We start from the raw sequence: 25,057 nt of genomic DNA, 5'->3' as shown, positions 1-25,057 counted from the left end.
TCACCTGGAAACCCAGCGAAAAAGCAGGCAGTGTCGAGCATTGAAGGTAGAGCGCACAGGAGCACAGCAAGAACCAGTGACCTCTTAAGAGGAAGAGAGGAGGAAGAAATATTAAACATTTCAATGACGCATCATAAGATTGAGATTATTATTATAACTGCGTTATGAAGGCCTTACACCTTCATTAAAAGACAGACACTCACCATGATGGCTATTCACTGTCAAGCAAATTACAAGGGAGAGATATCTATTGGTTTAAAACCATCATGATCTACTAAAGTCATGTTTGGTGTTCCTACGGACACACCCACTCTGTGGTCAATATTAGTCTAGGTCATTGACTTGTTTGTCTTGCAGATTACACAATGTTTTGTTTACCATAAATGATGTGTCCATAAACTCGGAGGGTAGGATAGTGAGAAGGTTAGTTTTGTTTAGTAGAGATATCCTCAGGTGTTCATTATGCCAGGAACCAGATTGACCTTGTTTAACCTGTGTTTAGGGCTTTAGATTCAGACAATAGATGCACTGAACGGAATCCCATTACAGCAATTATATTTTTTCCCATCAAAACTCTAGTAAACTGACGTTTTACAATGCCAGAGGCAAGCAATGCATCTTTAAATTTAATATTGACGTTCACACTTAGCTGTCTGTGTTGCTAAACAGCCATCATAGGACCTCAGTCAGGTTACACAACATATTTAGGGGGACAAAAGGTATATTTTGGTGAACTGAAAAAATCTTCCCTATTTTACCTTTAACTGAAAATAAGTGCCTGGGTTTCTGAAATTCTAAATTTGGATCTGTTACCTTATATGACCACTAGATGACAGCAAAAGTAGAGAGATGTCATTTGTCCTTAATTCTTTGTCTCCATTAACCCCAACTCTTTGTAAGAAAGGAAAGGAGACTCAGACACTCCAAGAAGGCTTGTGGAGACTGTGAGACACAATTACATAGTTCTCTGCGGAGCTGATGGGATATACCTTTTATTTCTAACAAGAGAGGAGAAAAGAGGAGGCCAAGAGGAGTGTTTAGCTTAGAGGTCACTGTTCTATCTTTGACCTGTGAAAAGAGTTTCCTGACCAAACCGAAACAGATAGCATCTTCTCTTCCCTGACCACTGCAGCCATCAAAGCCACTCTGCTACTCTTTGGATAACTTAGGAGGACGGGAGGAAGATCCGCCAGGGAGAGTCTCTTCACGTTGTTGATCACGGCGGCTTCCTCTACTTTGAAAGAAGCTTTTTCTAATGGGAGCAATGTGCCAAGGGTTCTGTTTCCCTGTGGTTCTGGGTGCTGTGCTGGTGATGTTGACAGCTGGCAGCACGGGACAGGACCAGGACAGAGGCCAGCCAAGACCGTCCTGCTTTGGAGGATTTGACCTGTACTTTGTCTTGGACAAGTGAGTTACTCATCTAGCTCGCCCTGTCATGTTTGACTCACGGCATGTGAACCACGTTTGTTGTTCAGCATGCCGTGCAGAATCTGTGAAATTCTGTGCTTAAGTGAAGGTCTGATGTTTTGCTCATCAAAAACATTTTAGTCTCTGCAAGGTTTGTGTACAGTTTGTCTTTTAATTGTTATGTCAGTGTTAACTGGCGTGATTCCTTATCTACCATGCTTTTGTAAAAGCCTGAGCATGATCTTAGGACAATCTCCATCAAACAAAAGAAGTCTTCCTTGATGACACTTTCTAGGAGTTGAGAATTAGCTACTAAGTGCTTGCCTGAATAAGAAATTTACATCAGTAGGTGAATTCTGAACTGTCAGATGTCAGGGACATCTGTCAATGCCAGTTTCAGTGGGATGAAGTTGGACTTGGACTCTTTCAGAACTGAATAGTCATTCTGTCGCCCCCTGCGGTCATAAGGTAGTTCTGTTGCCAAGTGCTGACTATTACAAACAGTGATGTTGTGCACAACATCTCAAATAAACCATCAATTTCAATTCTAAAATTCAATTCCAGGAAAACGTTTGAGCATCACATCTTAATACTTTCTTTTCTTCATTTTTGAAACACATTAAAAAAACTTCACAGGAATATAGATTTCCTCAAAGGCAGGAATATTGCACAATATTGCAGGAACAATTCCTTCGACTTAAATGATCACTGTAGCACACGATATCTAACAGTTGTGTAATGTCTCCTAAGTCACACATGGGATGTAGAGGCAAAGTATTCGGTAAATTCAAGGTCAAATGATTTCAGGTGTTTTTTCTTCTTCCGTTTGTTTATTTGACCCTGTTTGAACAGATGCTGACCTATAGACTTACGGACTAGTTGAGTCTGGTGCCCAGGATGGGAATCCCTTCCACAAAACCTCTTTAAAATACAATTACAACGGTATTACGTACCTGTAATGTTTTCTTGAGTTACATGGATTAGGAAAAGCACAGCAGTGATTCGGAGTTCATGGTGACAGAAGTGGGAACAAAATACTTTTTTTCAACGTAAACAACTTGCACTGCTTTGCATGCCTTAACATAATCCTCTTCACTTAGTCAAGTTGTTGTCTTTGGACTGATTCTGGGCCCAGTCTCTATGCACATCTGTTCCCAATCAGAAATAATTAGAATTCCAACAGCAGCCTACTATTTCCATAACTGACCTTTGTGATACCACTGAGTTTACGTTATAGATGTTTCTTCAGGACTTTTACCTCAGATATCCTCTATGTAATGCCAATGGAGAACACCAAATGCTGTGAGAAACAGGCCATGTTTTCATATTGGACAATACCACTAGATATTAGCTATATAAGTTAGAAAATAATGCATGGTACAAGGGCTATTTTCCTACCATGCAGATGACAGGAAGTTGGGTCAAAATCATTTGGATCAACCGTGTGCACTAACTCTATAAATTAAATAAAGGATAAATGTTAAAAGTTGATGCAAATGACAACAGAATCTTGACTTTGTTAGCTTGTTTTCCATCAGGTAATTAATCAGATTGCAGTGTTGTGTGTAAAAAAACCAGGTCATTCCTTTACTCTAACCACTGAAATATGTTAGAACTGTGAAACGTGGAAATAGTTGCCTTGTTATTAAGTCTAACTCTTCCTGTACTCCATTTCTAAGCAAGGCTACTACTACTGTATCTGGTGATGAATTTTCCATTTGACATACAGCGGAATGCCAGCAACAGGCAGACATTTCTGTGTTGGCACAACATTTAGCTTAGTGGAAACTCTGGACTCAGACAGAACCAAATGTCTCTTTTGCAGAGTTTGATCTGCAGTGTGCTCTGATTGGCCGCATCTGATAACAAACGCTAGGAGTGTATGACAAAGGCCATTGCACAGGCTGTGCTCCAGTGCTTCACTACAAGTCATCCTTCGCTCTCGTAAAAAGCGTGTTTGAACTGCAAACAAACTGATGCTCTATCCCTGTCATAACTGTCTTCTTGCAGTGTCTGTCTAATCACTTCTCTTCTCCTCCTCCTCCTCATTCTTCTTCTTCTGTGTGTGCAACCTTTTCTCCATTAGGTCCAGATGTTCCAACTTCTCAGTCTCTTGGCTCCTCTCTGTGTATTGGGACTTGTCTTGGTAACAATGGAAAAAAGAGGTGTTTGAGAAATGCAACGCTGCAAGGAAGACAGCGGGACAGTAGAGAATGTAGATTAGAATTGATATTGCTATTAAAGCGATAGTGATAGTTATTATAAGAATAATCTAGGTAAATCAAAAAGGATTGGGATTTATCATACGGGTCCTTTGTCATTATGAGATGTTCTGACTATTAGTTTTCTCCCCATGTCCCATGATCTGAGAGAATGTTTTGCAGGGAAACCGTCACAAGGTCGGGAGTTCAGTGGGTCAAATGTGATCCTCCCTAAAACATAAACAATGGAAATGTTGTGTGATGAATTGGGTAAGACTTGAAAATAAACAACCTCTGTATAATTTGGTCAGCTGTGCTTAGTGGTGAGGTAATGTTGTCTTACATCCTAGCCAGACTTGTCTAATTGTAAGTATAGAACGACTCCAGCGAGTACAGTGTAATGACAGATAATTAACCTGACTGCAATAACACTGAGATCATTACTGGTGCATTAGAAAGGCATCGTCACGCCATGCGAAGTGATGTAACTGCTGTTCATCAGCACAAGGTCATTTATTCAGTTCAAATATGGCAGGCATCTAATCGTACTGCAATGCCTGCATCTATTCATGCACAGAGATACCAGCAATGAAGGCCTCCGCCTTCGTTCGGGGTGGAACGAGAGAGTGATTCTGGAGGGCATATCAGCACACCATCACATCAGCATAGCCTGCTGTACCACAACCAAGTACAGCGCAGTAACACAGCCTGCTTCTTCTGTCGCCTTCCACTCAGGACGGGTGAAATAACTCAGAACATGTGATATATCTTTATAGATCCGGGAGTGTTCAGCATCACTGGGAGGAAATCTATCACTTTGTCGAGCATCTGGCTCACAAGTTCATAAGGTGAGAATAGTGTTCACTATCGCGACGTAAAGAGACGGGCCGCTGGACTCCAGTTAAGACGTGACATTGCTAATCTGATCTCTCCTGACTGTTTTCCTTTTCCTTGTGTCCACCTCAGTCCTCAGCTGCGCATGTCCTTCATCGTGTTCTCCACAGAAGGCCGGATCCTCATGAGACTCACGGAGGACAGGTGGGGGAACACATTTACATTAAATTTAGTCATTTTGCAGACGCTCTTATCCAGAGCGACTTACAGTAAGTATAGGGACATTCCCCCCAAGGCAAGTAGGTTGAAGTGCCTTGCCCAAGGACACAACGTAATAAGACTGGCCGGGAATCGAACCGGCAACCTTCTGATTAATAGCCCGATTCCCTAACTGCTCAGCCATCTGAGCCCCTGAGCACACTTTTTTCTGGCCAGACATAGGTGCTTCTCAGCCCTTTCAGCCCCTCACACACACACACACACACACCCACACACACACACACACACACACACACACAGTGACATGAAACCGCCATTGTGGGTCGATAAGAACGGATTCCGTATGGGAGGGGTCCTCCTTTTCAGACCTTTGTTCGTTTCAAACATCTCAATCTAAGACTACACACACATACATTTCAAATATGTTTGAGAATTCTGAATATCAAAACGTAAAGGCAGCACAATATCCATTCGGTGCTAAGAACTGGCAATGCTATTATTCTGGCAAACCACAGACTTTGAACATATGGCTCACATATTGTGCGTGGCTATCTGTCTAATCTTTCCTTCAGCTCGGTTTCCATCCAGCCACAAAACGTCTTCAGTGTTTATTGTCTTCCTGCTATCTCATTTTACACCAGTATCGTTTCCTTACCGGTCTGACAGTGCCCTGTGCCAAAAGCTCACGATATCCCATTTTCATCTCCACATTTTGAAACCCTCATAAAACCTTTGAAACAGAAAACTCTTTTTAAAAGAGACCCGTGACATATCTCCGTCAGCACTGATCGTCTTAGTCGTTGTGTGTCGTAACTGTGTATGGGATTTGTAGTCTTATCTGTCTCTCGGTCACATCCCCCAGGGACCGTATTCGCCAGGGCCTTGAGGACCTCTATATGGTTCGTCCGGGTGGAGACACCTTCATGCACGAGGGGATCCAGAGGGTGAGCCTTCGCCTGCCTCCACTGAGTCCTGAGCTGGACTTTTATCTCCAAAATCTGGCGTGAGAACAAAGGCTGAGAATGGAGCCAAAATGACACCTGTATCCGTCTGCATCTGTGTGTGAGAGTGCTTTTCCTCCCTGAACAGCTTTAGACAGTATGTAGTGTTTCATTACAGTTCCTCTTCTCTTACAGGCCAGCGAGCAGATCTACCATGGAAACTCTGAAGGTGTGAATGTGCTTTTCATCAAAAAATCCTCAAAATGTTCCCTGTCGTCTCTGATCCTTCTCTGGGTCTCTGTCTCTGTCTGTTGGCAAACTTGCAGAGTTTTGATGACTTCAGTGATAAGTAACTCATTCCCCAGAGGCCTTGTTTGAAGTCTGGCTTCTAATGGAAGTGATATGTTCATCTGTTGCTAGGCTACCGCACCGCCAGTGTCATCATCGCTCTCACGGATGGAGAGCTGCATGAGGACCTCTTCTACTATGCAGAGAGAGAGGTAGGATGCAGGGATATTGGGGGGAGAGAGAGAGGTAGGATGCAGTCTTATTGGGGAGAGAGAAAGGTAGGATGCAGTGTTATTGGAGAGAGAGAGAGGTAGGATGCAGTGTTATTGGAGAGAGAGAGGTAGGATTCAGTGTTATTGGAGAGAGAGAGGTAGGATGCAGTGTTATTGGAGAGAGAGAGGTAGGATGCAGTGTTATTGGAGAGAGAGAGGTAGGATGAAGTGTTATTGGAGAGAGAGTGAGAGGTAGGATGCCGTCTGATAGGACGGGAGACAGGACACATGCCTAGGAGAGATAGAAAAAGACAGGGCAAATTGTAAAACAAACTATTTACTTAATGGCATGAATTCAACATTATACACGATATACATCATCGTGGCAGTATTTTGAATCCTTAGTTTTGGTAAAAAAAAAGGAAGTCAGGGCATCTGCCAAATGGATGTCTCCCATATGGCCCGTGAATGAAAGAGACTCAGTCATTGGCCACACATCTGCAGCAGGAACCAATGATTTATCTCAGCTCAAGAAGTACTGGTGCAGGCGTGTTTGAGCGGCGAGAGCGCCATCAAGCACATGTGGACATGCAGGGCTGCAACTCACGCATGGATGAAGGGAGTCAGGTGGCTGAGCGGTTATGGAATCGGGCTAGTAATCTGAAGGTTGCCAGTTCGATTCCCGGCCATGCCAAATGACGTTGTGTCCTTGGGCAAGGCACTTCACCCTACTTGCTTCGGGGGAATGTCCCTGTACTCACTGTAAGTCGCTCTGGATAAGAGCGTCTTCTAAATGACTAAATGTAAATGTAATGTAATGTAATGAAGTGAGGCTGACGGCTCTCATGGCTCTCAAACCCCCAGTACGAAGATCTCCCTCATCCTAGGAGGGCTCCTCAAAGGGCTCCTGTGAGGTCCGTCACACAGCGAGGAGCCAGGGCTTAGATTGCCTCTCAGGAAATTGAACATTTGGCACCGGGATAATGAGAGGACCTAGAGGGCACAGGGCCCATTTACGTCCCAGTTAGGGAACCAAACTCTCCTCTCTGAGCTACGGTACATCAGTTGTCAATACCCTTACTCCAGGATCTCTGAGTTGGTCTGTAGTGGTCAGATTTGCGAAATGCCGTGCGGTAACAGAGTCCATGTGTTGAGCCTCTTCCCTGTTTTTTGTTTTTTTTCGTCCCCTCGTCCGTGAACACCGGACAGGCCAACCGCTCACGGAGCCTGGGCGCCTCGGTGTACTGTGTGGGTGTGAAGGACTTCAACGAGACACAGGTGCGTGCTTTTTACCGCTGGGCCTTTCCCACGTGCTCCGATTAGACACGGCGGCTCAAGCTGTCCACCAGGCACAGGCCGCCGGAGGCCGTGTTGGGCTGGTAGCCTAACATGGGAAGTTTCAAATCTGTATCAAGAACGTGTGGGGGGTTTTTCGTGTTGTAGACTGCGAGGTGGTTGAGACTTTCGTGACGATCTGCCACGTGATTCGTTATCTGTCCCTAACAGCTCGCGAAGATCGCCGACAGCAAGGACCATGTCTTCCCTGTGAATGATGGCTTTGAAGCGCTGCAGGGGGTCATTGATTCGGTAAGAACGTTGCTGGAACACACACACACAGACTATCAAAACAACATATGAAATACTGTATGAACACTGTGCCGGTCAGCCTGCGTCCTATATTCCCAAAGTGGCTGAGCGGTTAGGGAATCGGGCTAGTAATCAGAAGGTTGCCGGTTCGATTCCTGGCTGTGAAAAATGACGTTGTGTCCTTGAGCAAAGCACTTCACACGACTTGCCTCGGGGGAATGTCCCTGTACTTACTGTAAGTCGCTCTGGATAAGAGCGTCTACTAAATGACTAAATGAAATGAAAGTAAATAGTCCCTATATTATATTTCTTCATCTCACCACAATGTTTCTCCTACAATCCAGTGAAACATTGATCGAATAGCACGCCGGAAACAAACTAAAATACAACGAGAGAATAGTAAACAGAAATATCCCATCCATCACGACTCACCAGGATCTGACTGCCACACACCTGCTGTGTGCCCGACTTCCCTTCTTTTGATCCTGCCGTCTGGAGTCAAACCAAACACGCTAGACAAACGTACGCCGAGCTGTTTAGTTTCCACCTCAAAAGGTATCGACTTCTGTTTTCACATGACTTGATTGAATGAGCATCGTGGGGGTCATTGTGTGTGTGTGTGTGTGTTGGTGGGGGGGGGGGGGGGTCATCATGGCTAGGACAGTGGGCCTGCTTGCTGAGCAGCTGACTAGAGCAGGGAGGACTGCTCGCTGAGGATTCAACGGGACCAGCTGACTGTCATCTGGTGGTGATTATCTGAACGGTGAAAGCTGCTGGCCTGGACTCAAGGAAATAGGGCAGCGTGTCGTAAATCAGCCCGGTGTTCAGGCGGGGGCGAGAGTGCACGCTTGCTTTGACAGTAGGGGTACAGGGAGGCACATGTGTCTGAGGCAGTGCAGAGGCAGGGCCTGGGGGCGGGGCCAGGGACAGCCTCCATCCAAACCGAGGAGAACGTAGAAAGAGGGTCAGGGGTACAGGTAGAGGAACGTGTCAGCGCCGTCACCACTACCTGAGAGCAGACGATCATCTCATTTAGCACAGTGTCGTCTATGCAGAGGGACACGTCCGGTCGAAGCCTGGGGTTTCTCCTCCCAAAAAACGGCCCCTTTGGACAACCCCAGGTTAACCCCTGACCCCCTTTTCGTTCCTCTCCCCCAGATCCTGAGGAAGTCCTGCATCGAGATCCTGGCAGCCGAGCCCTCCAGTATCTGTGCCGGAGGTAGGTGAGCTTTGTTACAGCCTGGCCCTCTCTGACCACCACCACACCACCACACACTAATCCGGGGCCCCCACCTTGATGTGCAGCTCAATACAGGAAGTGAAGACCCTGACTGCGTCGACAGGCCTGAGGGCCTGCTAAACTGTGGGAAAGAACGTCTGGACGGTAGCAGTAATTTGACGTGACCCTGATTTGTTTTCTGGGTTAGCGAACTGCAGTAAGAACCCGCAACGGTCTGTGTTCCGGTGTCAGGAACCGCTCAATCATCGTCCGTCCTGCGGCCTTGCAAACCCCCCCCCCCCCCGTTTTCCTCACTTAAAGGAAGTGTTTACACGTCTGGGGTTTGCGGTATTGGAGCCCAGAGCCGCTGTCCGCATACCCATGTATGATGACGTCCCGTCGACCACGTGATCCATCTCCCTCCAGGAGTCTGGGAAGGGGGATTATATTTTAATGACTACTATGGTCAGGAGCATGGTGGCTTTCAGTATGTCTGCTCACCAGAGATGCGAGATGCTCCGCGCGTAGACAGACGTAGAACTTGAACTTCACCTTCACTATGCTGCGGGGATAGCAGCCTGTTGAATTTGACACTGACGCGGAATTCTACTGTCAGCCTCCAAATCTACTGCATCTCTCAATATCTCTTTTGTGTTTCTCTTCTCCACTGCATCTCTCAATATCTCTTTTGTGTTCCTCTTCTCCACTTCATCTCTCAATATCTCTTTTGTGTTCCTCTTCTCCACTGCATCTCTCAATATCTCTTTTGTGTTCCTCTTCTCCGCTCCCAGAGTCTTTCCAGGTGGTGGTGAAAGGGAACGGCTTCCTTCACGCCCGGAACGTCGACAAGGTTCTCTGCAGCTTCCGAATCAACGACACCCTCACAAAGAGTAAGTGGAACACCAAGTCAGTGTTAGCGGATGGGGGGGGGGGGGGATGGGGGGGGGGATGTTGCAACGCGCTACTCTTCCCTGCTCTGCATAGGTCAACAAACAAAAAAGTCATTCCCTGCAGTCCAGGAGGGAGACTTCTGGGAACGAAACGGGCCAGAAGTGGGAGAGTAGCGAGTAAGAGGCGGTTTGTGCCGGAATATCGACTGACTCACTGAGCGTGGAGCGCTCGCGAGCTCGGCGGGGGACGGCCATGCCAGCGGGTGCTGCCGCGGCTTGGTCCACAGCTGCCTGGGCGAGGGCCATAGCCAGGAGATAAAGGGGGAAACAGCCCAGCGCACGAGGCAGGCAAGGGGGAAACAGCCCCGCGCACGAGGCAGGCAAGGGGGAAAGACCTTGAGGCACATCGAAACCCCCCTCCCCCTTCCAGCTCCGTGGTCTTAAAAAGTGCTCTTAACAGGCGTGAGTCCCACCCCCCCGCTCCCATGCACGCCACTCTGAGCTGTGGGAGGTGCTGCAGTGATTACAAACACAGAAGAAAGAAAGCTGAGGCCTCGCTTTGTCTGGCAGACTGAGCTGAAGGGGAGCAACAGCAGGTTCGGACCGGAAGTGGATTTGACACCAAACATGGTCTGGTCTCAGACTGAGGCAGATGCCGTTGTGGGATCGGTTACTATGATGGTGTCCCTCACAGCGGCTTCATTTGAAAGGAAAGTTGTTCAATGTTCGTCAAACTACCGTTGAGTGAACCGTTGGTGCTGTTGGTGTCATTTTACGGTTGTCCTTTTTTTTGTGCTCTGAAAATGCACGCGTGGTAATCAACATTTTGAGCTGTAATTAAGGAGGTTATAAGAGAGAACGTCCTCTATGTTTGGCCTGTTCATGAAGGCCTGCCAGGGGGAACTGACAAGCTCCACTTTTTGCGAGCGATGACTGACGGCGAGGAAGTTTCAAGCTGGGCCTGTAATTGTTTGTGTGTGAGACATCCAGCTCTCCACAGACCGGCGGAAGTCATGGAAATAATTTAGGAAAAAATTGCCTCCTTGTGTGTGTTCCCCCCCCCCCCCCCCCCCCAAGCAGTCTATCCAGATATACACCCAGAGTTTATAATATGGCCGCCCTCCTTCTCCAGAGCTGCATGTTTACCTCTAAACAACTCATCCATGTCAGACGCTGCTGGGACACCCTGCTGATGAAAACAGTTGGGCCCACCTGTTGGATGACAGCTTCCTGTGGGCTCTCGTGAATTACGGGAACATTTCCCCTCCCCTTGGGGCCTTTCCTGTAACACTTCTAACCCTCCTCCCCCCTCTATCATCTTCCCCAACCCTCCCCCATCCTCCCTCCTCCCTCCTCTCCCACCCCCTCCCCGTCCTCCCCACCCCATCCGGAGGAAAGAGGTGGTGTGTCGCTACATGTGTCGAGCAGCTGAATGGTTGTCTGGGTCCTTGTCTCCAGAAAGAGCAGCCGCACACACACAGGGTCCCTGAGCTCAGAGAGGACCAATCACACACAGGCTCCCTGAGCTCAGAGAGGACCAATCAGAGACGAGCAGAATGAGGCTCCAGCACCTGCAGCCTAGCCCCGTGACAAGGACGACGTGATGAACGTAATATGGACCTTAATATGAATATGAAGTTTAAGCAGGGTTCATCAGGACGGGTCAGCGTTCGGTTAGAGTTACGAGCTCTGCGATTGGTGGAATCAGGCTCGGCCAATCCCTGTACTTTATTGAATCATCGAAAAACACTGAGCACATGCCTGTCTGCAGCTCCCAGTAAAACACGACCTTCCACTACGCTCCGGGCATAAACATTGCAATAAAGTGTTGCGACACGGACAAGGACTGTTTGCCAGTATCCCGACCCCTGAAGTATCACATGACCAGTGTAGGTATTTTGACCCTGGACGTTTCTTCATAAAGAGTTCTGCACTGTCGGTCCTCTGTGGGCCTTGCAAGGTCGTCGGCCTCCTTTGATGGTTTCGGTCAGTGCAGGGTTCCGGGTTGGAGCCCACGGGCGTGAACCCTGGGATGATATCAGACTGAGTTTGTATTGGCCCAGAAACTTGTTTGGCCGGCAGCAGTTGATCTCCTCCTGCTTCCAGCTCCTCTTCTCCCACCTCGCTCCTCCTCTCCCTCCTCCTCCTTCCTTTTCCCCCCTCCTCTCCTTCCATCTTTCCCCCTCTCCTCCCTCTACGCTCCTCCTCTTCTCCCTCCTCCTCTTTTCCCCTCTCCTCCCTCCTCCTCTTTTCCCCTCTCCTCGCTCCTCCTCTCCCCCCTCCTCTTTTCCCCTCCCTCCTCCTCTCTCTCCTGCATGCTGTTGCTCCAGAAGAGAGAGCGCAGAGCCGTGGTGGTTTCCTCAGGACTGGGGTATGTCCAGTCTGAGCCAGGACAAACACAGGGCCGCGGACGAGGACGATCCCTGGATCTCTCCTCCGGAGAGACACAGCGAATCGAGACCCTCCTCGTATGCAAGGCTACCGTGTGGTTTCAATCAGTGTGCTCATCTTGGGTTTTAAGGGTCTGTTTTCGACACAGCGTGCTTGAGCAAAACTGGGCGTGTCTTCAGGGTTAAACGGGTCTGTCGGGGTTGATGGTTAATATGACATCACCCGACCGATGTCCAAAACAAATCCTATCACTGTGCATCACTTATAATCCAACAACATTCTTGTTCGAAGTTCTACCCCCAGATGTAATATAAACTGATTGCTTAAAATTCCCTCAGGACAAACAGATCGAGGTGTTTTGATTTCTTGTAATCTCTTCCAGCTTGGCAACAGCAGTTGTGTGTCTAGTGTCTAGGCATTGTGTGTCGAGTGTCTCTCACTGACCGGTCTCTCCTCCGCTCCTCCTCCAGTGGTGAAGCCCCTGATAGTGGAGGACACGTATCTCCTATGTCCCGCTCCCGTCCTGAACGAAGAGGGCATGTAAGTATCGCCATGACAACATACGTCCGTTCCCTTCCTACTTCCCACCCGCAGGCAGAAAACATTTTTACATTTAGTCATTTATCAGAGGCTCTTATCCAGAGCGACTTACAGTAAGTACAGGGACATTCACCCCGAGGCAAGTAGGGTGAAGTGCCTTGCCCAAGGACACAACCTCATTTTGCACGGCCGGGAATCGAACCGGCAACCTTTTGATTACTAGCCCGATATCCTAACCGCTCAGCCACCTGACTCACATGACGGGAGCCTCTCGTGTCTCTGTGTTTACAGGGCGGCCAGCCTCTACGTCAGCATGAACGAAGGCCTCAGCTTCATCTCCAGCTCAGTCACCATTACTACAGTGGGCTGTGTGAGTACATGCTGCGGTTACTCAAACAGCCGGTTATGGCCGTGGTTGGGCTGGGTTAACCAAGTCTAGAAGGGCTAAGGCGAAGCCTGACGCCCACAGCACACTCGGAAGATAAACATCTCCGTTTCTCTCTCCGTCTCTCCCTCTCTTTCCCCTTCCTCTCTCTCCCTCCTCTCTCTCTCTCCACCCCATATCTCTCTCTCTCTCTCTCTCTCTCTCTCTCTCTCTCTCTCTCTCTCTCTCTCTCTCTCTCTCTCTCTCTCTCTCTCTCCCCTTCCCCCCTCCCTCGACCGCCCCAGTCTGATGGGACCATCCTGGCCATAGCTCTGCTCATCCTGATGCTGCTGCTGGTCCTGGCCCTTCTCTGGTGGTTCTGGCCTCTGTGCTGCACTGTGGTGAGTCGACCTTGACGATGCACTGGCTTCACACACTACACACACACACACACCGCTACAGAAGAAGTACCTCACATGAGGCGATGGGAGACCACATCTATGGTCTCTGAAGAGACAGAAGTGGACAATAAAGCTCGTCTACAGAGCTTCTCTGACAGGATTGAGGACAGTATCCAGTGACACTGCCCTGAACCTTGAGATGAAGTGTTTTTTAGATTAGTTTTGTCTGCACAAGCCCCCCGCCCAGGCACCTTGTTGACCTGAACAGCAGGGGGGACAGTACATAGAATCAGTGGTAGATGGGAGTCTTTGGCCTTCTGGACCCCAGTAGATTTAGTGAGTCTATTATCACCAGGGGTCAAGGTCAACGGGTACAGGTGTGCTGAAGTAATTAGCGTGTCTGTTGAAGGAATCTGTGCCCCTGAGGGGTCACAGACTTGTTGACCCCTCAAGACAAGGGTGTGAAACTTGACCACAACCACTCACAATCTTCTACTCTATACCTCAGCCACACCCAGAGTGAAGGGAGGTTAACAGGATTCCTTGTGGAAAGATCTTGAGAGAAGAGTCCTTCATGTGATATAATGAGCAGCTGGGCAAACTGCGGCAGCTGACATCATTTCCCCTGGTCCAGCATAACACACAGCTCTGTTTACAATGCGCAGATGAGCCATCAGAATCCTTCTGGACTTTATTTATTAAGGCCTTCTCCTCTTTAGGCGTGGATAGAGTTGAAATGGAAGAGCCTTGGTCTCTTTTATGAGACAAAAAAAAAAAAAGGCAACATCTAATCCAAATCATTTTTTACGAGTTTGGAAACATAAAAAGTTGGAAATAACCTGGGAGAGATGTCAGCTTTTACAACATGACTCTCTCTCCATACTTTCACTTCTTGTCAGTTATTTTCAGTTGAAGCCCTTGCCCAGCACTGTTTGGGAAAGTGATGCTAGGTAACCATGGGAAATCTTCTTAGGCTGTGGCCAAACAGCCTTCTAGCTCAGAGGAAAATAAGCATAATGTCAAATCATTAATATTAATTAATCTGGCGGTCTCCTTCTCCAAGAGGATGCATGGGATGGTATCATGTTATGAGGAATACAAACTGTTAAGTGTAATATTGCAGACTACTATCTTACAATAAGATGACTTGAGGCCCATACAAAAGGATATAGTTGCCTTTTATTTATGTGAGGGAGAGTTACCTGTTTTGATCAGAAGCATGTTTTACAGTTGGTTCCGTGGAATTCCTCTCAGTTTCAAAACAAAAGGACAAGGCACACTTACAGCATATGTTTGTGTCCCACCTTCCTCCTCTAACCAGCAGTCCAGGTCCAGAGTCTGGTTGGCAGATTTCTTAGTCAACACAACTCTCTAGTAAACAGGGGAAAGGGAAAAAAACAATTCCTGAGCAATGTGTCTTTATGAAACCTTGTTTTTGCCCCAGGATTGGTTATATATTAAGTGAATAGAAAAAAAGAAGTGTAATTTGAAGCATGTTTTTCTACTATAACTACAACCCTGCCCCCTTCTTCTGTGCCCCCTCCCCCCCCCCAGATCATCCATGAGCCCCCACCTCCAGTGATAGAAGACAGCTCGGTAAGAAAACTATTTTGTTGTTTGAGTGAGATTGTGCAACAGCAATACATTTTCCATCCCCTGTTACAGAATGACATAGTTGTTAATGCAATGGATGAACGTTAAACAGAAGTATTGTTAAACATACCTTGAGCACTGTGGAAAGGTAGTTCATTGACTTAGGCCTTTGATATCCCTGTTTCATATATATATTTAACAACTGTTGTGTGATGATCAAGCCATGTCTTTTCAGGCAACCCAATCTGAATATACTGTAACTGGATTTTTTCAGATCCTGTTTTTGACTTACAGTTATGGTTTCAATTATTCAGAGAAAAATATCTTTGTGAATTATGTCTACCCTCAGGGATTTTACAAGTGAAGCTTAATCAGATGAATATGGCTTTTCATAGAGAGAAATACATTCACTGCAACAGTGAGGAAATCAACGTAACTGAACACAAACAACAAACCCTTTTCCCCTGTCAACAAGTGAGAGCTGTTTGAACTCAGCTCAGTTAATAGGCTGCACAGACCAGTGAGTGTCTGGGAGGTAACCAGCACGATGGCGTCAGAGAGTTGTTCCATTCCTCCTGTCATGAGTGGGAGGGCAGGGGTTTGGAGAGATGGGGTAGAGCCTGACTGAGCAGGGAGTACAGAATAAACTGCAGAGATGAGGCTGATAACAGATGGGGAAGGGGCTTACAGTGCGTCATGCCATACGAACAAAACGTCAAACTGTAGCGTGACGGAAAGAAACGTGTCGGCATGTTGAGACGGGACCTTCCCCCTCACCTCCCGCTCTCCCTGCCCCTCCCATCAGGATGAAGAGGAGGACGGGGGGCCCAAGAAAAGGTGGCCCACGGTGGACGCCTCCTACTACGGGGGCAGGGGCGTGGGGGGCATCAAAAGGATGGAGGTGAGAGTTGATAGGTTTGGTTTGAACATTGGCGGAAAAATAAATAAATAAATCCTCATATGCTAACACTAGCTAATTATTGGTGGGAGGACATTTCAATATAATCTCTTGACATTGGTAGGGATCTTTCTCTACTTTCCGCCACATACAACTGACACCTCTAGAGTACATGAGAATACATCTGTTTATACGCGTATCTGAATGCGCTGGAGAGTACAGAGGTGTTGTCTGTGGCCCCCTCAGGTGCGCTGGGGGGAGAAGGGCTCCACAGAGGAAGGGGCCAAGCTGGAGAAGGCCAAGAACGCCAAGGTGAAGATGCCCGAGCAGGAATACGCTCAGCCCACCGCGCGGGTGCTCAACAACGGCATGCGGAAACCCCACGGCCCTCACAAGTGGTACTCCCCCATCAAGGTACTCCCCCCCCCCCCCATCATCACTTCCCTGCTGCATGACTACCTGTATGTTTAGCCTGTGTTCTGCTCCTCTCTTTCACCAACCGTCTCTGGAGGAGGGGATACCTCACTGAATTGCTCCTCTCAAGGTTTCTTCCATTTTTTTTTTTTCATCCTTTTTGCATCCTTTTTTCCCAGTTTTTCTGGGAGTTTTTCCTTGTTTTCCTTGAGGGTGTAGGTTGGTTGAGGGGCAGTTCTATGGGCGTATGTCAAGCCCTCTGTGACATTGCTTGTAAAAAGGGCTATACAAATAAAATGTGATTTGATTTAGATTTGAGGTACTCTTCCTCATCATTATCATCGTAAATCATTAAACCAGATACAATCTCTACCTGGCTATGGATGAACAGACGGCAGGACACTGAAGCCGCTTCGCTGGGTGTAGAAGATGATCACGCGGGCGTTCTGGTGAGGTGGCGGGCGCTCTAGAAGGTCGAGCCCCAGTGAAGGCGGCCAGGCGAGGGTTAAAAGGCATTGTTCCATTCTCCCCTGGCAGTCAGCAGGGGAGCTCTGATAGAAACCAACCCCAGCTGAGCTCTGCTCCGGGGGACGGTGACAGCACAGCCAACAGTTTAGTGAGGGGAAAACAGATTCTTTCAGTTTGTGCTGTCCCTCTCCCTCCTGGCGCTGGCTGCAGCCCTGCAGAACTGACGAAGAGCAACAAGCAAAAAGAAAATTCGAAGTGGATAAGTGCGTGATTTAGGTCATGTGTTTAATCATTGAATCAAACTCAGAGGGTTTTTTGGGGGGTGATGTCAGGGCTAAGAAATGCCTCGAATGAGAGAGAAGGCTGAGCTCGGGCGATCGTAACAGCCCCACGCAAGGAGCCCGTGTGTGATGTCCTCTCTCTCTCTCCACCGCAGGGCAAACTGGACGCCCTTTGGGTCCTACTGAGGAGAGGCTACGACCGCGTGTCGCTGATGAGACCGCACCCTGGAGACAAGGTGAGAGAACCAGGGGCGTCAGGTGGCTGAGCGGTGAGGGAAGCGGGCTAGTAATCTGAAGGTTGCCAGTTCGATTCCCGGCCGTGCCAAATGACGTTGTGTCCTTGGGCATGGCACTTCACCCTACTTGCCTCGGGGAAAATGTCCCTGTACTTACTGTAAGTCGCTCTGGATAAGAGCGTCTGATAAATGACTAAATGTAAATGTAAACCAGGACCCATGTGTCGGGTCACAATGTCACGTGGCAGTGCCGTGTGTACAATTGCTTGTGAAGAAAATACATTTTCGAAAGCACCGAGGTTACAATAGAGGACATTGTTATTACTTTAACTATGCACCTATACACAGTTAACTCCCTTCCATCCTCGTCTAATAACTCAGTCTGAATTGGTCTTTAGTGGAGTATGAATTAGGGTAGTATAGGGTTGGCAGGAGTACATTGTTAAGCACCATAAGAGGTTGTGAATATAAGACAGCTGTTGGCCATAAAGCACCCATAGAAATAGAGGCTGCTGGGAATTTTGTGGTGAGTTGGCACTCAGACTGCAGTCCGTAGCTCCAATGCATACCAGCTTAAAGAATTCCCATAGTCTGGTCAAGTCATTATAGAGACCCAGCTCCCCCGCTCTTCCACAGAGCTCCAGATTCAGGGGGCAGGGCTGAGTCATCTGCCTGACTTGTGCTGCTCAGAGATCGGGCTGTGGGGCTGTGGCCGGGCCCTGGGGATGTAGGAGGGGGGGGGGGGGTGTAATTTCCGAAGAAGAAGAGTCATCCTCTGGTGTATACTTCCTTATCCCAACAACAAGCTGGGATACGAGTTCAGGGCGGGGAAAAATGCAGGGGGAGGTTTGGTTGGCACAACAGTATAATTACCCAGAAATGTGCTGTGAATGCATGTTGTGCAACAGGCTTGATTTACTTGTGTTTGTTTACTGTACATGTTCATGAAGCAGTGTGGTTCATTGTGCAAAGGAGGTGGTTCCACTGGAACTGGGAGGTTGTGGCTGTAAGACAGGCTCTCACGGACGCAGGAAGAAGAAGAACAAAGAACCGACACGGAACCTCTGTTTTATAGAGCTGTTTCTTCCTGCTGTTTGATAGCAATAGATAAGAGGAGGGGACATGTTTAGCCTTCTTCTCCTGCTGACACGCTACTAAACAGTCTGTAATGAAGAGAGCAGGAGAAAAGTCTCCATAAAGCTGTTCTTTAGTACACAGGAAGCCAGGTGGAGAGTGTTACATGTTGCTTGATGACTCTCAGTAAACAAGCCTGCTCTGGTTGCAATTAGGATATCTACAAGTATTGCTTTTATAGTTTCCCCTGGTGTGATGGAGAAAGGCTGAAGTAGATTCTGGCCCCCACCCCATACCCACCCCCAGCCCCACCCCCAACCCCAGCCCCAGCCCCAACCCCAGCCTCAGCCAGAGGCCTATCCCCAGCCCCAGCCCCACCCCCAACCTCAGCCAGAGGCCTATCCCCAGCCTCAGCCAGAGGCCTCTCCCCAACCACAGCCTCAGCCAGAGGCCTATCCCCATCCCCAGCCTCAGCCAGAGGCCTCTCCCCAACCCCAGCCTCTGCCAGGCCTTCTTATTCCCCTGAGTCTCCAGAGGCTAGTGGAGAGAACCTATATACCTTTCTAGATGAGAGAAGCACAGTTTTCCTTTGTCAGAGCCTCTTTACTGAGTCTCTCAAGACCAGGGTGTTGTTTTGTTTTAATGACCTAAAGAAACCATTTTAACATACCACACAACAACAACTGAATTAGCTTGAGACATTTAAGCAATTTGGTCTTGGTCTTTATATGTTGTGGTACAAAATTATATAAGAGAGTAGAATACATAATGGCTATTGTTGCACCAACAGACAATCTAAGATAGACAAGTACTCATAATTCACAGTAGATTGCATTTACATTAACATTTAGTCATTTAGCAGACACTCTTATCCAGAGCGACTTACAGTAAGTAAAGGGAAATTCCCCTGAGGCAAGTAGGGTGAAGTGCCTTGCCCAAGGACACAATGTAAATTTTCACTGCCGGGAATCGAACCGGCAACCTTCTGATTAATAGCCCGATTCCCTAACCGCTCAGCCATCTGATTGGTCACCAAACGGCTACCATGTTACATATTTCAAGAACTCAAAAGGACAGTAAAACCCAATTACCGCTACATACTGTACAATACACTGTACAATACACTGTGTGGTGAGTTTGGGGAATTCAAGTCCTGATCTGAGTAACCTAGCAGAGTGTGGGCCTCTACGGAGCAGCCTGTCTGAGCTTTCACACCAGAGGGGCCAGTTAAAGAGAATAGTGGCTGCTAGCTGTCCTCCCATGAAGTCATCCAAAGGGGAACCATGAACAGCTCTATAGAGACAAAACATAGAGCATCCCTATAGAGTGAAACATAGCGCATCTCTGTAGAATGAAACATAGAGCATCCCTATAGAGTGAAACATAGAGCATCTCTATAGAGGCGAAACATAGAGCATCCCTATAGAGTGAAACATAGCGCATCTCTGTAGAGTGAAACATAGGGCATCTCTATCAAGGTAAAACATAGAGCAGCTTTATAGTGAACTATTGAGAAACTAAAACACAAAAGCTGTTTTAAAAGCCGAAGTTTTAAGGGAGATACTGACTTTGCCAAATGTCTGATTAGGTTACACACCAGATTCAGACACGAGACACACTTAACCACAGCCTATGCACTGTAAACAATCCAGTCAAATTACGCATGTGTACACTACACACACACTTCCTGAAACTTTGGTCGCCGTGGGAGCATCTGGTTTATCTATCAGTCCTTTTGATTTGTAACAGTAAGAAGCCAGAGGCATTTTTACGCTTCTATCTAACACTTCTATCTTTAGATAGATGCCACTGAGACACTTGGGCTCTGACGAGCCCAAGTGTCAAAGCAATAAAGAACTGTACACTTGTGCTTCGTCAAGGCAACAAGACAGGAGCGACCATGATGAAGTGTTAGTTTAGCTGAGCGAGGTGGGGGGGACTCCTCCTGCCTTGCTGCTTTACTGTACAACACCAGACTGTTCTGCGACCTCGTCTGCAGAAAGTGCTGTAGGTGTACAGTATTTATGAGGCGCTGCATTTCCTCCGAATTGGGTGGCCTAGATTTGTGGGATGGAGATTTATTCCCGCAGATGTGTTTCTTTAAACCGCGTTTTGGTTTGTCATTTCAGGGTCGATGCATGAACTTCACCAGGGTCCCTTCCAGTCCTCCTCCGCGCTACCCAACCTACAACCATCACCCATCCCTTACCTACAACCCATCCAGAGCCTGCAGCCCTCCCACGCCCCCCTGCAGCCCTCCGTCCTCCTCCTCTCCCTCCTCCACCCTGCCCCCGCTGCCCCCTACCCCGCCTCCTCTCTCCACCTCTCCATCTCCCCCCATCACCCCCCCGCCTTACACCCCCCCTCCGACACGAGCTCTCCCGCCGGCCGCTCTGTGCATACCTCCTCCCCCGGTGTCCCCACCCAGCCCCCCTCCCCCCGCCTCCCCCACCGGCTCGCTTCCCCCGCCCCCGCAGGGACCTCCTCCAGGGAGAGCCCCGCCCCCGGCCCGCCGGCCGCCACGCCCCTCTCTGTAAGCCCGACCAATGAGGGGGGAGAGAGGGACACGGGGCCGGGAATGCATGACTCTAAACAGTGATGTCCCAGAGACATGCTGCCTCCCCTCAGCCTGCATGGCTGGATATGAGAGTGGCTGAGACACCTGTGCTTTACCTGTACGTGGATGAACGTTATACCGACTCGTTTCTCACAGATATTTGTCTACAGGGGCTCACGTACACATCTAGCCCAACAGTACAATGATAGGTCAAGCTTGAAGTTATAGACTGCAACTGCTGGAGCTGTCCCCTGGGACGCTGAACACAAACGGCCTTGCGCCCTCTACTGGACGGGGGTGACGAAGCGAGGCCGAGGCTTCGGACTGTTGCTTCTGTTACCAAACGAACCGACTCTCTTGAGGAGGGGCTCAGTTGGGATCACGTGAGACAATGTTGAGATTACAGGAAATGAATTTCCAGAGCAAACACAAGTTGCTCTCCTTGTTTGGACTGTCGCTCTGTTCAGCACCTCAAGTAGGCTGAATGGGATACTTCAGGGACAAGTAGGTCTACTCTTTACTCATCAGTTTATAGCTTTTCTATCCTTATGAATCAGGTTGATGCGAATCACAAGCTGTGTTGTTTAAACCAAGCTCATGTTTCTGTCACTGTTTACAAGATTTGGACGTTTCTTTGTTTAAGTGATATCTCATTGAACTCCAGGGGTTTTAGCAATATTTTTGTGCATGTGACGGTGTTTCACTTTGTTTGATAGCCATCTTAGTTCATTGCATAAAATGTTTATACATTTATTACCTATGTGTGATGTTTTTGTGCCTGACTATGTTTTGATTGCATTAGAGATTGATTGTTGGAGTGAGCGAGTTATTCTTCGCAAATAAATAATTCATGTATCGTATGTTAATATTGTGTTTAAGTGTTGCCCAGATTCTGTGTTCCAAGTAATTTTATACGTGACCTGCACTTTCACCTCATCAGAGACCTGTGTGTGAGATAAGGGTATGACCAAGTTGCATTCGACTTTGTCTAGAGAGTAACACATTTAAGTTCACCGAGTATGTAAATGCAGCGACAGGGTTACAGTTCTTTCCATTGAAATTGTTTCAACCCTTTGAAAACTGGAGTGCCACAGGGTTGAGCGAGTTCACAGTGGCATTAATCATATACTGCTGTGGAGAACTTGCTGAAGAGTGACTATGTCGCTAGCAGTGCACACAGGCTGTGTCTCACCCCTTATACATGCAATGAAAACAGCGCTGGGATAACAGCATCCAGATGTTCATATGTTGAATTATGTCACATGGCACAAACCGAGTGAGCTATCTCGGAAAATAGCCATCATCTGATCCACAGGAAATAAGGACAGGCGGGAAAAAGGCCTGCCAGTGTTCATTATACATGACATAATTGTGTTTTTGGGAACAGTATGAAAAGGGGACCTGTTGGATCGAAAAAAGCCATGATCCCTTACTGTCATTAGACCTAAACAACTGTTTGTATAATACCTTATAGTCCCACATTTATGTGGAGAGCATATGCAGAATACTTTGCATGATTTTCAATAAGTTACAAAGAAGATGTGTCTATGCCCTCACTGACCCCCTCTTTCTGTTGCCAAACTCACAATGCAAGAAATGTCTTGGCCGTGCGCTTTATTTCTTTTAGCCTCTCCAAATGATTGCAGCATTGCATCTGTGATACACTGTCTAGTCACACTGTACAGTAGAGTGCGCGCAGTATGCTGGTCCTCCGTCATCTCTGGAACTGCTGTAGTTGTTATCAGGGCCATGGTCTGTCAGTTCAAACTAAACCCCCTCTCCGGGGAAGGTATTGTGGTTTTCATCCACGGACTTGGACTCTTGGAGCTCAGCGAAATACTTGGCCAACACACCGTTTCTCTGGCCCAAAGATAACCTAGTTATCCACATCAGTTTGAAACTCCCCCGTCTGCAGGCAGTTCCTCAACTTGTCAAATGTAATCGATTCAAATCTTGCTCACAGAAAGTATGTCCATAGGAAAATATTCTAGAAAAATGTCTGAGTGATGCCAACGTCAGCACTTTTGTAAAGTAGACTACATATGTAAAGTAGGTCATATTTTTTGTTGATTGTTTTGTTGGACTTCGTTAGCTACTGCAACGTGTTTTTGTTGATAGGATAAGACTCTACAGCTGTCCATAGTTACGCAATCAGTCATAATTGCCCCTTTTGCCACTAAATTCGACGTGGCTGCCGTTAACTACTAAGACGGACCAAATTACGTTTTTGGAGAATCAACACGTCCACACTGCTTTTCTCCGTTGACTACTGCTATGGTTTCATAAAGTACGGCTTCTTTAAAGACCTTTTAAAATACCCTTTTAACATATTTTTTTAAGCGAATAGAGAGCTATATCCTACAATGTTCCCACTTGCTGGAGGATTAAGACGGCTTGCTTCTGTGCTAAAGAGTGTTGCTGCGGTTCAGAACTACACAGCCCCTGCAATAGAAGCCTTTGGAGCAGTGAGCCAACACAATGAAACTTTTTTGGAGGCTGCAATTTATTTGACAAAGTCTTTAACCTTTTTTCTTTCAGCTGTTTTGAGGCTGAATTCAAACATCAGGTTGATGCTATTGTCCATGACCGCAGAGGGCTGTGGTGGGGATGCAAGTCTGTGCTCAAACAAATCGCAAGTCAGCTGTCAGTCTTCCGGTTCATCTCGGTATGTGAACCACAAGCGGAACCCACGGAAGAGTCGGAGTACTACTAACGGGTTCGGGGACACCTTATCTGTGCTGTATGCTCTTTTAGCGCTACCTCGGTGCTCCCTGTCTGCCTGCTCAGTCATGTTGGCTCTAAGCAGATGTGTTGTTGCAGCACTGTTTGTTCACTTGGCTCTGTGTGGCTATGTTAAACTAACACTTTCTGCCATTTTGGTTCTGCGTGGCTGGGTAAGCCCATTGATCTAGAATCCTAATTTATTGGACCCTGTACAAATGCATGTTTTTGGTCATCAGTTTTTAAACTTCAGAATGTTGTTTTTGTGGATTTTAATATGCCATGTTGGAATGTATTTAATAAAATCATTGTGACAGTATCTTTGCTCAAAAGCTGAAGATGGGGACAGTCTGTTTTATTGCATCAGATTTATTATGTCTTTAAATAGAAACCCTCAGTAACCCAGTGGTTAACAGATGCTACAAGGTAAAGGTCATAGTGCAGGTCCCTTGTGTATAGGTCCCTTGTGTATAACTTCCAGTTTACAAACCAGTCTATGCCCTCCATTTAAAACCATTACTAACCCAATTCTAGTATGTTTTCCAGTTGATCTTCACCTCACACAAGTCTGCAGTAGACATTGCTGGTCACACTGGATAAGAAGATATACATGAGTTATCAGGTGCAGAAAGAAGAGTCATTTAGCCTAAACACAAATAAGTTGTGTTTAGGCTAGTTGCAAGATGCATTTCTAATGAATAATATAACACTAAATAAAATTGTCCCAAAAGTGTCCAATTACTATTTTTTTTTAAACAGTTGAGCACTTTGCATACACAACAGCTAGATGTGACAAACGTTTACTAACATTATGATCTTGACTTACATTTCAAATAGCAGCTATATAAATAAATGGACTTCGTTACTTTGTACCTAGGTGAGGTGGCCATGTCTAAGCACAGCCTCCATTCAACAGTATCCCTCCACAACAAGGTAGACCTTTGGTTTTCTTGATTTTGTGGGTTCTAGGTTTTTGTTTGAACATACCAGTCACATTTGGGTCAAAGGCTTACAATTACAAACCAGAAAATGGAAAAACTACAAAAACATAAATAATGGTCCCAATTTAGCACAAATCATTGTGGTGGCAGGCAGAGTGTAGGTAGGAAAGGGTCCACCGGTTCTTCTATGTGAAGTGTCTGAGGCCATAAACAGTAACTTATCACTGCAAAAGTCTATCAGGAACTAATCTAGTGACAGTGTATAGACCTGATATGTTTAAAAATATTATATATATATCCCATGCCTTACACTGCTTGACAGACTTACGTGGCACAGAATCGGAAGAACTTCTAGTTTTTAGTTACAAAAGGGCAGGAAT

General features: G+C 47.1%; 1 protein-coding gene and 1 long non-coding RNA gene across 2 annotated transcripts; both read left to right on the top strand.

The window, feature by feature from the left end:
- The first annotated feature begins 296 nt into the window (after window positions 1–296).
- On the top strand, window positions 297–21,890 carry LOC134012074 (anthrax toxin receptor 1-like). Its single transcript, XM_062451697.1, has 18 exons — window positions 297–1,407; window positions 4,385–4,456; window positions 4,575–4,646; window positions 5,524–5,605; window positions 5,798–5,831; window positions 6,023–6,102; window positions 7,312–7,380; window positions 7,609–7,689; window positions 8,848–8,908; window positions 9,700–9,798; window positions 12,660–12,729; window positions 13,021–13,099; window positions 13,399–13,494; window positions 15,049–15,090; window positions 15,893–15,988; window positions 16,232–16,399; window positions 17,304–17,384; window positions 20,588–21,890. The coding sequence occupies exons 1-18, from the start codon at window positions 1,256–1,258 to the stop codon at window positions 20,993–20,995; spliced, it is 1,842 nt and encodes a 613-aa protein (XP_062307681.1). The 5' UTR covers window positions 297–1,255; the 3' UTR covers window positions 20,996–21,890.
- A 1,181-nt stretch (window positions 21,891–23,071) lies between these two features.
- Window positions 23,072–24,466, top strand: LOC134011816 (uncharacterized). The gene is made up of 2 exons (XR_009928505.1): window positions 23,072–24,187; window positions 24,218–24,466. It is a non-coding gene; the product is annotated as an uncharacterized LOC134011816 (long non-coding RNA).
- Window positions 24,467–25,057: the final 591 nt, after the last annotated feature.

This window comes from Osmerus eperlanus, chromosome 25, assembly GCF_963692335.1.
Source record: "Osmerus eperlanus chromosome 25, fOsmEpe2.1, whole genome shotgun sequence".
NCBI classification, from domain to species: Eukaryota; Metazoa; Chordata; class Actinopteri; order Osmeriformes; family Osmeridae; genus Osmerus; species Osmerus eperlanus.
This window is presented reverse-complemented; position numbering and strand designations above follow the sequence as displayed.